Genomic DNA, 13,096 nt, shown 5'->3' on the forward strand with positions numbered 1-13,096 from the left:
TAAGTTGTGTAGGCCATTTGGTGTACACTTTATTGGAACTGTGAATAAAGTAGTCTTTCATGGCCTCTTCAGCAAATGCCATGATACATTCCATTTATAGGTACTATTCAGTAGGGGTGATGAATTGTTTAAGCATAGCTCTTCAGTATGTTAAAAGCAAACAGGGTGAGTCATTTTAAGTTAAATATTCTTTTATTTTGGATTTGGTGGTATTTTTAAATTAATTTGGTTTTGAAACATAACATACAAGTAGAGCGCACAAATTGTGAACAACTTGCTGAGTGGTTATGCCTGTGTAACGGCTATAAGGATCTGGAAATAGATCCTTATCAGTACCCTAGAAATTCCCTTTTGTTGCCCCTTCAGAGGGATCCCCCAGTCCTCTCAAAAGTAAACTTCTTTATCATGGATTGATACTGCCTGATTTTGAATTTAAGTAAATGAAGCATACTTCCTTTTGTGTCTAGTTAGTTTCTTTTGCCTAGTATTATGTTAGGTTCATTTATGTTACTTCATGTGGCAGTAATTTGTTCCTTTTTTTGCCGGATATTATTTCATTACATTTATATACTAGAATTTATTTATCCATTCTACTGATGTCTGACATTCAGGTTGTTTTCAGTTTCTGACTATCATGAATATTACTTCTGTGAACATTGTTATGCATGTCTTTGGATATGCATGTTTGTGCATTTCTCTTGTGTGTATGCCAGGGAGTGGAACTGCTTACTCATAAGACATGTATATTTCATCTTCAGTAGATCCTGCAAAACAATTTCCAGCAGTGTATGAGAATTCCAGTTGCTTCACATCCTGGTATTTTGCCCTTAAATTTTTTTGCCATTCTGGTTGGTGTGAGGTTTATGATAGTTTAGGTAGAGGGTAACTGAGATATCTTTAATCTTTGTTATAAAATAGCTTGAAAGGTACCTAACTAAGGAAAAGAATAGGAGAGTTATAGATATTTAAAAAACAACAAAACCAAACTTTGACAACTCTGATATGGTATTAAAGCAATTGGGCACTTCTTCAGTGTGGGAAAGCCAGAGCTTCGGATGCAGGGAAGTGGGCCGATGATTTGTTCATTATCCAGAGATGAGGAAATTTCCCAGTCAGGCCTCTACTCAAATGAGGCTGCAGTTCCTGCTGCAGTCTCCAGAAAGAACTTAACTGCTAATGACAGGAGAGTGAAGTGTGATAGAGGAATAACTGGAGTGTATAAACAGCAGTGCAGTTCTTGTGCTTTGAGATTGCCTCAAGTTATGGGCACCTGATAGGAGAAAGTGAGGCTGAGTGATTAGTATTTTATAGGACATGATTCACATGATGAGAGGAAACTCTATTTTATAAAAGGATTCATTCCATTAGCCCTCTATATAGAGCCTTTCATGTTTATTTATAATATTTGGTTTGCCACAATTCTACTTAGTACACAAATATAATATAAAATCATTTCCCCACCTAATATTGCAAGGGTGATAATGGCTATCTGCTTTTCTCCCTCTTGTGGTCAGGAGACATTACTGCAACATCTCTTGTTGGCTGAGAAGAAAACCATTTCTTTGCTGGGAGTGCCTAGGAGGGATTGATTGGTCATGAAATGAAAAGCTAAATAGTGTCATGCAGTGCTTTTTTTCCTGTTTTTAGAAAACATATGGACATTTGACATTAAACAAATGCATAATTATACTCTCTACATTTCTTTGGGCAGCTGAAGGCTATGCTGCCTTTCAGGAAGATAGCTCTGGAGATGAAGCTGAAAGTCCTTCCAAAATGAAGAGGTCCAAGGGAATCCACGTTTTTAAGAAGCCCAGCTTTTCTAAAAAGAAGGATTATAAAATAAAAGAGAAACCCAAGGAAGAAAAGCATAAAGAAGAAAAGCACAAAGAAGAAAAACATAAAGAAAAGAAGTCAAAAGACTTGACAGCAGCAGATGTTGTCAAACAGTGGAAGGAAAAGAAGAAAAAGAAAAAGCCAGTTCAGGAGCCAGAGGTGCCTCAGATTGATGTTCCGAATCTAAAACCCATTTTTGGAATTCCTTTGGCTGATGCAGTAGAGAGGACCATGATGTATGATGGCGTTCGACTGCCAGCAGTTTTTCGTGAATGTATAGATTATGTGGAGAAACATGGCATGAAGTGTGAGGGCATCTACAGAGTTTCAGGTACGGGGGCAAGCACTTCACTTGGGTTTTAAAAATTAACTGCACTTTCTTTTTTCAAAGGAAGGAAAAGTATTAACTTGTGAAGGAAATTGTGGCTTGGGTCCTAATACGCCTTCTTGATTTCCTTGATCCTTCTAGTTGCACAAAAAACCCCATCCTCACCCCCCACCTGCCTTTTGGTGGTTTGGCAGTTTGGTTTTTACTGGTATTTCCTTCCATTAGGAGAAATTATACCTGAGTTGTTCACAGCTTGCAGCAGCCAGGACTAGACAGAATGAAGCATATGGGTAGCATCGCTTAACAGGGCTGTGCTCAGACCCTGGTTTCTTCTCACCTTCCTCCCTCTATAAGCAGAGGCTCAGTGTGCGGTCCATCCACAGGAGAAGGAAGGATATCTGAATGAAGGAAGCATCTTGGCCAGGAGACACATTTACTGACACAGTCAAATAATGCATTTCCTGAGCTCATCTAGGAGGCATAAAGTATTATTTTCTAAATGTTTAGACCCCAAATCTGAATGCTTCTGTCAGCCATATGCAGCTATTACATGTATTAGTGAAACTGATTTTCCATTTGTCTATTGTCTCATATGTATGAAAATTAAAATTTTTTACTTGGCAAGCATGTGTTTCATTTTGGGTGTCAAAAATCAAGCAAAATGCATATTATTTAAAAGTAAAAAGATTTATTTCTTACAAAGCATTATAACTTCTGTATTGGCAAAGGATGAAAGTCCTGATCTGTAGCAGCATCTATGTTCCTAATCATTTACATTCCCGTAATTCAATTTCTTGGTACATCATCAACTTCTGTTTAGAGATTTATTTTATAAAATTAATTGTTGGTCACACTTGTTTTCTTTTTGGGTGGCTGGCCGGTTCGGGCATCTGAACCCATGTAAGGCTGCGCTCTCACCAACTAAGCTAACTGGCAAGCTCTACGCATATTTATATGATGAGTTGTTAAGTCATACACATTTAGAATAGATTGGGAGATTAGACTTAGTGTTTCCATTAAATTGGTTCATACACATTTCTAGAAGGTAAATTTGATACTTGTTTTGTTGAAAAATGGTGGGTATTTTTGATAATTGGGAAAACCTTTACACAATCCAATAGATAACATGCTATCATTTAAGAGTACTTTGGCTAAAATGTTACTGTTTTATAGAAAATAAATTAGGCATTGAATTTGAATTTATGACTCTTTAGTATTACATAAAATTAACACATTTAAACAAATTTGAAAATTGGATTTTTAAGAATAATTTATTACAAATTGATTTTTAAAGATTTATAATAACACAAACTGCTTTTCTGACATGATTTTGACAGGCATGAAGAAATTTTGTTTTAGGTGAAAGTTTCTCCGAAAGGTTTCTTCAGCTTTGTTCAAAGGATTCTTTTGTCTCTGACCTATTTTTGATGTTTACATTCTTTTGGAGATTGAGAGTTGTAGAACTCCTCGGTTTGTGTGTAAAACCATTCAGGTTGAGCTGTTCCCCATCATTGACTCCTAGGTGCTGAGCATGTGCTTTGATGAATTCTGTATTTATTCTTTAACCTGTGGTGGTGTCTGCAGTCAGCACATGTGTACTAAAGTATGTCTGTGACTTTTCTTTTTGAATGCTAATAATAATATTATTGTTTGTTGGAAATTTTTGGTTCTCATATATATCAGGTCCAATTTCAAAACTGTATGAAAGACAATTTAAATGATTTTATATTTTTTAATTTACTCATTTACATTTTATAACTTTTGCATTAAAGTGTACTGCATGCTCTTTCTCTCTCTCCCTGGAATGCTTTATTTGGAGTGTCCAATTTTTAAAAGGACAACATTTTGATAACAATTTCAGAGTAACATCAAGTCAGACCCATATTCTAACTGTCCACTTGTGCAAATTGCTGGATAGGTACTGTTGGGAGAAAAATTTAATATATACACATATATATTTTTAAAAATTATATATAGATGTATACACACACACAGTTGAGAGAGAGGAGATTTTGGCCAAGAATTTCAGTTATATCGCTCATCATGTTTTACTCATATTGTCATAAAAGTAAGAAAATGGGAATTATTTTCTAACTTTTCTGTCTCAAAATAAAGATTATGCAAAAATAAGATCTGTATTATTTTTGTATTTGGTGCTGTTATCAATGCTAAGTTACAGATTTATTGTAATACCATTAAAAGGTTTTCACACCAAAGCCCAGATGTAAGCACAGTATTGATTATAGGCTGCTGTTCACCTTAGATGGCACTTACCATAGAAACTGTCAGTCTTAATTTGTGGTTTGTTTCAAATAATTGTTTCAATTATTTGAATTGTATCAAATAATTTTTGAAAGTATTAAATAATTTTAATACTTTGTTAAGTATTACAAACAACAAAAAGCTACTGCATATTCTTATGAGCAATCACTATCATTGAAGTTTGTCACTTAATGTAGATTGGACTAAAGACTTAAAATCTTATACAGTGCTTGAAAAACGTTTGCTTTGTATGTTAGTTTCTTTTTGCCTAATAGGAAAAGCAAAACAATTTGATTTTATAAGCCCAAGCTTCACTTTATTTTTTTTTATTCCCGCACCATTCAAATAAAGAAAACACTTAAAGAATTCAGACTTTAAAGTAAAAATTAGATGGGGATTATTTAAAGGAGAATAATTTTTAAAGAGTTTGATTAGGTGACTAACTTACCTTTTGCATTTACAATACAATTTTTACTTATAAAAAAGGCTGGACGGTTAGCTCAGTTGTTTACAGCATGATGTTAACACCAAGGTCAAGGGTTCAGATCCACATACTGGCCAGCTGCCAAAAAAAGAAGTAATTTACCAACAACTTTTGAGCACATATGTATATATACCAAGTTGCATTTTAAGTTGTCAGTCTTGTGATTAGTTAGAAAAAAAAAGTTGGCCACATGTGTAGAGCAAGACTTATCCTTGGATTGTAATTGGATTGAATTAATTTTTGCCTGAAGTTTTACCTAACCATCTTTAAATAAAAAAGAAATTTTTTTTCCTGAATCTGTTGGCATGTTTCTTTAATATAACTGTGGTTGCTCTGATTTCTGTTCTAAATTTTGAGTTTTTCAATTATCCTTTAGCTTTTGGTTAAATTCACCCTCAAAGTGTAGTCTTTATGTGATTGTGTTTACAGAGGAATTGCATGACCTTTGTGCAGATAATTCATTACAAGAGGTTTGTTGGGTAATGGTGAAGAAAGCTTGTGTGTTTGATTTTTTTTCTTGCTATTCTCTCTCTTCTGAACTTGAATGTTTTAAGGAATTAAGTCAAAAGTGGATGAGCTGAAAGCTGCCTATGACCGAGAGGAGTCTCCAAACTTGGAAGAATATGAGCCTAACACTGTAGCTAGTTTGCTGAAGCAGTACTTGCGAGACCTTCCAGAGAATTTGCTTACCAAAGAGCTTATGCCCCGATTTGAAGAAGCTTGTGGGAGGAATACAGAGAGTGAGAAAGTGCAAGAACTCCAGCGCTTACTCAAAGACCTGCCAGAATGTAACCATCTTCTGATTTCGTGGCTCATTGTGCACATGGACCATGTCATCGCGAAGGAACTGGAAACAAAAATGAATATACAGAACATTTCTATCGTGCTCAGCCCAACCGTCCAGGTATATTGTCTTCCCTACACACATTGCCTCTGCTCCTGGCCCTGGGGAGTCGGGGGACATTTTCTATTGTTGAGTTGCATATGAAGCAATTAACCGGAGAAGGTAGATCATGGGTTAGCTTGAATATGTCTTTTTCTTTCATAATATGAACAGTTTCAACATGTAAGATAATGAGCATATTTGCCCCTTAGCTTGTAGCTATGTTTTTGAATATTTTACATTCTTTGGGCTTATGAACCCAAAGTTCCTGATGCCAGTGATCTGTCATTAGCAGAGGAGAAGTCTATAGTTACTGCAATTACAGAATTCATCTATAGAATTTTAAAGATTTCGGTTATTTCATCGAATAGCATTATTGCTTAATGATATCTCACACAAACACATCATACTTGGGCACAAAGGGGCCTAACATTGATTAGTTTGGTCAAGTATTTAATCTGAGGATTATTTGTAAAGATGGATCCTGGAGAGACATGTACAGGCTCTTAATTTGAGAAGGTACTTCAGAGAATTGAGTAGTGTATTAATTGGTATCTTTTTACAACATAAATACTCAGACTTCCTTTATCGCTGCTCAGTTGGTTCTCTCATAGAATATGTTTTTCTTTAGTTACAGTTACTGATATTTTACTCAGGCCAAAAAAAGGGGGGCAGGAGATGGTTATGTTTTTTTATTTTAGGCCCTCTTTTGGTCACTATACTAGGTCACCATAAATCATTGTCACTCTTACAAGAATGTGTTTTCATTTACTCAAGATTCTTTCATTGCTCATTGATTATATTTTAGGAAGCAAAATGTTTCTCAGATTTCAATTTGATTATTCATATTTGTTGGGATTTTGGAATCTGGTAAATATTATTACATTGTTGTTACTTAATATTACTATATTAGGCATGATAGTATCACAGAAGATTGAAGTGTGTTGTAAGAGTAAGTTTTAGATAGGAAATAATTTCTTTTATTAGCTTTTCGGCCAACCTAATGTCCTGGTCTCCTAGCCTATGAACGTCATATTAGACACTGGCTGTGCAGGTGTGCCCAGGGGCATTCGCTCCTGGAGAGAGGGCGCTCGCCTGCAGCCCATCTCCCCCTGCGTGTGCTCTTACTCCCTCACAGTCCTCATTGGGTCCACTTGTGTGTGTTAAAAGTCTCAGAATAACTTGAAGATAAACGACATAAGATTTTTAAATCAGTATTGTAGTGACAGAAAAGAGCACACTGATGGTTGTCAGCTTCTGTGTCCTTTTCTTGGCTTTTCCCCCTTCAATTCCTTGTGCTGCTTGACTACATGATATAACTCATATTTTGCCATTTTCTTCTTAAATTGGCCCTTAATTAGCAAAGTCTGTCTCGTTACTACTGAGGAGAATTTTCATTCTCGTGTCCAGGATTAAAGGATACATAACGCGAAAGACAAAAATAAATTTCAAAAATGATAATTTTAATAGTTTTGTTGCTTATCTTTTTGCTTTTTTCTTAGATCAGTAATCGCGTCCTGTATGTGTTTTTCACACACGTGCAAGAGCTCTTTGGAAATGTGGTACTAAAACAAGTGACGAAACCTCTGCGATGGTCTAACATGGCCACGATGCCCACTCTGCCGGAGACCCAGGCGGGCATCAAGGAGGAGATCAGGAGACAGGTATGTGCCTCAGCCCTTGTGCCCGGCCCTGACAGCCTGCCTTTGCAATGGTTCTGGTGGAGATGAGCACTTCCTGCATATCTGGAACTATGTTAGGCACGTTCTTCAGCGCACACCGAAATCAAGAATTTCTATCCGGCAGTATTTTGTGCCAAATAAGTCAGAATATCACAGTGGAAAGAGCCTAGGTTTTGAAATTGGAAGACCTGTCTTGAAATTCGTGCTCTGCTCCTAATTAACTAACTGGTTTTAGGCACATTGCTTAACCTCCTTAAGCTTTGGTGTTCTCATTTTAAAATGGATCCTCTGACAGGGTTGATATGAAGATCATTACAAATGAGACAATGCATGAAAAGTGTCAGGCACGTTGTAAACAGTCCAAAAATGTTTGCGTATCTGGAAAAGGTTGCTGTTATTGGCCATATTTTACAGATAAGAATACACTATGGAAGTTAAATAACTTACTCTGCTTCACATGCTTACTAACCTATAGGACCAAGCACTGAGCTTTTCCATTGTGCTACTTTGATGTAAGAAAGCGATACTGAGTATTGTGTGTGAAATCAAACAAGAAATTCAGAACTAAATAAGGAACTTACTTACATTTGATTACTTATTTGCTTGCACATCGTCAAATCCCTGCTTGCCTTTCATCCCTTTTATCTGCTCTGAGTTCCCATTTCTTACTCATCAGTGATGTTGGGCGCAGGGGCTGTGGGGCTGTGAATGAAACTGCTGCTGCACCAATGTGAGTTAATGGAGGCGAACCTAATACCAGGCAAAACAAACACCAGTGATTTTCATTTATATTCTTGGAAAAATAATTAGTACCATTATTTCATTTCTTTAATGAAATCAAGGATAATTGAAAAATAGTTGATTCTATATCTTTAGAGATTGCATGTGTAATGCTATGATATCAACACAAACCTACTTTACTGTGTTGAAATGGGACAAATGCAGTAGGATGCATGGGGCGGGGGGCGGGGGGTCTGGTCCTGGGTTCTTGTCTCCCCCAGTGCTGCCCCCAGCTAGTAATTGTTTTTGTCTGTGCTTTGTAGGACTTCACTGAGCTGGTGATCGTTAGGTGGCCTAGTTTGTGTAAATACAATGTGTTGGTCTTTCTCCGTATTCTTTTGGGGTTTTATCATTTACAAACTTCTCGTATTGAGAGAAAAATAGCCAAAGCATCTTCAGCTTTGATAGAAGGTTCTGCACCAGGCGCAAGGATCTGAAACATAAATTTAGAGGGGCCCTCTTGTTGAAGTGGGGAGTTGGGAGCCGTCCTTTTGTGTTCTTTTTCCCCTGTCTCCTATTTTGGACCAAATCTTGCCAACAAAAGAACATTTAATTCTTAAGGTGTCTCCCCAGCTCTTAAACACTTTGTGTAAAAATTCTGAAGAAGCCAGGAACTCTCCATTGCTTGTTTCCAATGTCCTGAGTCAAAATCATTTTTTGATGTGATTCATGCCTAACACTTAAGGCACTGCTGTATTTGGATGGATCAAACCTACCTAATTTCATCCTAAAGCAGAGAGAAGCAATTGGGGGGGCCTCCCATGTAGGAAATGGGTTCAGGAGATCACAAAAGGGAACATAAATGTATATCCAAGTCACTCAGGAACTTTTATGCAGGTGCCAGAAACTTATGTCAAAGTGGCCACAAGATTGTTTAATAAGAGACGGATGAATGTAACTCCATGTTTACTGCTAGAAACTAAAGCTTTGTGTGAGATCTTGAATTTACGGGGAGGGAGGGTAGGAGAGCATGTACCTGTCTGTTGTTTCCCAGATCCCTTCCCCTCATTTCTGAACTGCAGGAGACTAAGGCCCCTTGGATTTTGGTGACCCCATCACTGGGGTGTTTATTTGATGGCTGGTTTTGCTATACTGGGACTTCCTTTTCTATTTTTCAATCATTTTGTAACACGCATGCTGACTCTTTTCCTATCCCTGGGAAAATACAGTGAATAAAATAAAGACTTATTGGTACACATGAAACAAAATTGCATGTATTTTTTAAGTTAAGAAGACACTGAATACTACTTAGTGTGTGGTATTGTTTTCTAGGAGTTTCTTTTGAATTGTTTACATCGAGACCTGCAGGGTGGGATAAAGGATTTATCTAAAGAAGAAAGACTGTGGGAAGTACAAAGAATTTTGACAGCCCTCAAAAGAAAACTGAGAGAAGCTAAAAGACAAGTGAGTTAATTTGTTATTTTGGTACACCATATTTATAATAAAATTCAAAAAGAATGTGCTAGGCCTTTTGATATACTATTTTAAGTTATTTATTTTAAAAATATAATACATACTTGTCTCTTGAAGTGAAGTTCCTTGATGGAAAATTGATTCACTCAAATGTTCCTAGTTTTGGATTAATACTTCAGCCTGATATCAGTCAAATGTTTCATTTAATTTAGAAAACCATTTTTTTTTTTTTTTAAATTAAAAAGAAGCTTTTCCTAAAAGATTTCTTGTCATTTCCTGCTCGGTTATACCTATAAACAGAGCTTTCTGAGGATGAGAAGCAGGCCGGATGATGAGACATCTTCAGAGACTGCTGGGGAATTTGGGGCGTTTAAAACGAGTTAGCCTTTGAAACGTAGTGATGACGATCACCTGGATGGCCCTGAAGATCGGGAGAGTTTAGTTTACCCAGTAACGGGAAGAGCAGCATGCAACTCTGATGAGTTTGGGGTACACGAGTCAGACTTTTGATTTCCTTCTAGTTTCTTGTGTGTTGCTTGGTTCTGGGACTGTGAGTTTACCAGCCATACAATGTCTAAAATCCCAAATCTCTGGATCATTTTACAATCACGTGCAGGTTCAACGGCAGGATTCAAACAGCACATCCAAGGAACATTAGTTAGCACTTACCAGAATTGGAGAGCATGATTGTGGGTGCCTGCTGTGGTTGTGTTAAAAGACAAAGACAACCTGAGTGCTTGTATTGCTTTGAGGTTAGAGATTTGCATCTATGTGGAGGCTGGATTTGTCACAAGGGGCACATTTGTAGGATTTTTATACGTACACACTGGACTGGCAGTCTAGCAGAAGCCCTCTGCATATTTTTCTTCCTTCTTTTTTCCTGCTCACTGGATTATCTTTTGCTTCCTGTTTTTGTTTGTTTGTTTGTTTGTTGTTGTTGTCTGTTTTGTTGTCGTTATTTATATCTCCCTTCATTTGTCAGCCTGGAATCAGGTTTTAGTGACTGACCACGCAGGGCACATTGTTATTGTTAATTATATGGAATTGCCTAGCAGCAGGACAGGGCTAATGGAGGTTTGGCTTTCGTTTCTCTTGCTTCTTCATCTTTCTTGGATAAAGGAATCATGATATAGCAACCAGAGCCAATATGAGAAAGGATGGATTACGTTCTTTTTACCAGTTCTCTTGATGATGTGTTTTTGTGCCTGCTCATTCACAAAGTGCTGAAAAGGTCCTGTCAGGTTGATTTCAACCTTGAGGAATAAATGGCTTTTAAAGACAGAAGTAATATAATTTATCATTTTAACAGACTAAAAATAAGAAAAACCATAACATTATGTCAGTAGATTCAGAAAAAGCATTTGGCAGAATCAACACTTATTCATGATAAAAACTCACAGCAAACAACTTTCTCACCCTGATAAAGGGCATCTACAAAACCTCTACAATTAACATCATACTTAACAGTGACAGATTGAGTGCTTTCCCCTAAGATTGGTGTACAAGGTGAGGATTTCTGCTGTTACCACTTCTATTCAACATTGTACTGGAGGTTCTAGCCAGTGCAGTAAAGCAAGAAAAAAAAAGGCAAAAAAATTGCAGAGAAAAAGTCTTTGTTTTTTGGAGAACATGATCATCTATATATAAAATCCTAAGGAATCTACAGAAGAACTAATGAGTGTAATAAGTTTGTAGGATATAAGATCAGATATACAAAAGTCTATTGTATTTCTGTATGTTAGCAATGAGCAATTGGATGTGGTACCTAAAAATAAAAAGATCTAAAAAAAAATGGACAGATGTATCATGCATATGGAACAGAAAACTCAATATTGTTAAGATGTTATGTAATCTCAGTCAAAATCAAAGCAGGTGGTTTTTGTAGAAATTGACAAGCTCTTCTAAAATTTATGTGGAAATACAAATGACCTAGAATAGTCTGAGCAATTTTGAAGAAGAAGATAGCTGGACGATTCATACTACAGGTTGGGCATCCATAATCTGGAAATCTGAAATGTACCAAAATCCAAAACTTTGAATGCTGACATGACACTCAAAGGAAATGCTCATTGGAGCATTTTGGATTTTCAGATTAGAGATGCTCAACCAGTATATATTCTGCAAATATTCCAAAATCCAAAAAAAACCAAAAACCAAAACTCGTCTCCAGCATTTTTAGTAAGGGATTCTCAACCTGTACCTATTTTAAGACTTACTGTAAAGCTAATCATGATAGTAGATATTGGAAAAGGGTAGACATATAGAATAGAAAGTTCAGAAATATATGTGCAATTTAATTTTCAACAAAGGTAGTAAGACAGTTCAATGGGGGAAGGGATATTCTTTTCAACAAATGGTGCTGGAACAATTGGATATCTATATGTCAGAATAAGAAAAAAGTCTTCACTTTTTTCACACGACACATACTAAAAACATGAGTCTGAGACTTAAAAAAACTTTGAGAAGAAAATACAGGAGAACATTTTACTGTCTTTGACTTAGACAGTGATTTCCTAAATAAGACACAAATCCACAGACTATAAAAGAAAAATTTGATAAATTGCATTTCATCAAAATTTTAAAACATGCCCTTCAAAAGACACTGTTAAGAAAATGAATGTGCAAACCAGAAGCTGAGACAATATTTGCAAAAAACTTATCTCTGATAAAGGGCTTGAACTTGAATATATAAAAAACTCTTACAACTTCAAAAGACAATTCAATTTTAAAAAGGCAAAAATCTGAGCAGACACTTTATCAGGGTGTACAGACAGATTGCAAGTAAGCACATGCAAAGATGTGCATCATTAGCCATTAAAGAAATACAAATTAAAAGCACCAGAGATACATCACACACCAACTAGAATGGCTAAAATTGAAGATACTGTATTAGTCTGTTTTATGTTGCTATAACAGAAATACCTGAAACTGGGTAATTTATAAGGAAAAGAGGTTTGTTTGGCTTACGATTCTGGGACAGCTGCATCTTGCACAGGCCTCAGGCTGCTTCTACTCATGGCGGAAAGCAGCAGGCAGCAGGCAGGTACAAACAGATCACATGGTGAGAGGAAGCAAGAGAGAGAGAGGGGAGGTGCCAGTGTCCTTTAAACAATCAGCTCTTGCGGGAACTAATAGAGCAAGAACTCACTCATTAATTCCCCCTCCCCCAGGGAGAGCATAAATCCATTCATGAGGGATCCACCCCCATGACTCAATCAGTTTCCAACACTGCCACATTGGGGATCAGATTTCCACATGAGCTTTGGAGGGGACAACACATCGAAACTCTATCAGATACCAAGTATGGGTAAGGATGTGGAGTAACTTGAATTCTCACATGTTGCTTTTGGTAATGCAAAACAGTGCAGCCATTTTGGAAATTAGTTTGGCAGTTTCTTACAAAGTTAAACATATGGTTACTTACCATATGA

At 36.6% G+C, this 13,096-nt stretch overlaps 1 protein-coding gene across 2 annotated transcripts in view; it reads left to right on the plus strand.

Moving 5' to 3' along the window:
- Positions 1–13,096, plus strand: part of RALBP1 (ralA binding protein 1) — a 42,342-nt gene that overhangs the window by 22,405 nt on the left and 6,841 nt on the right. For both annotated transcript variants that reach the window (XM_063077209.1, XM_063077208.1), the window contains exons 3-6: positions 1,712–2,164; positions 5,462–5,811; positions 7,293–7,454; positions 9,525–9,656. In XM_063077209.1, coding sequence (XP_062933279.1) covers positions 1,712–2,164; positions 5,462–5,811; positions 7,293–7,454; positions 9,525–9,656 — 1,097 coding nt within the window. The remainder of the gene's footprint in view (positions 1–1,711; positions 2,165–5,461; positions 5,812–7,292; positions 7,455–9,524; positions 9,657–13,096) is intronic.

The sequence above is a fragment of the Cynocephalus volans genome, chromosome 13, assembly GCF_027409185.1.
Source record: "Cynocephalus volans isolate mCynVol1 chromosome 13, mCynVol1.pri, whole genome shotgun sequence".
Taxonomy (NCBI): domain Eukaryota; kingdom Metazoa; phylum Chordata; class Mammalia; order Dermoptera; family Cynocephalidae; genus Cynocephalus; species Cynocephalus volans.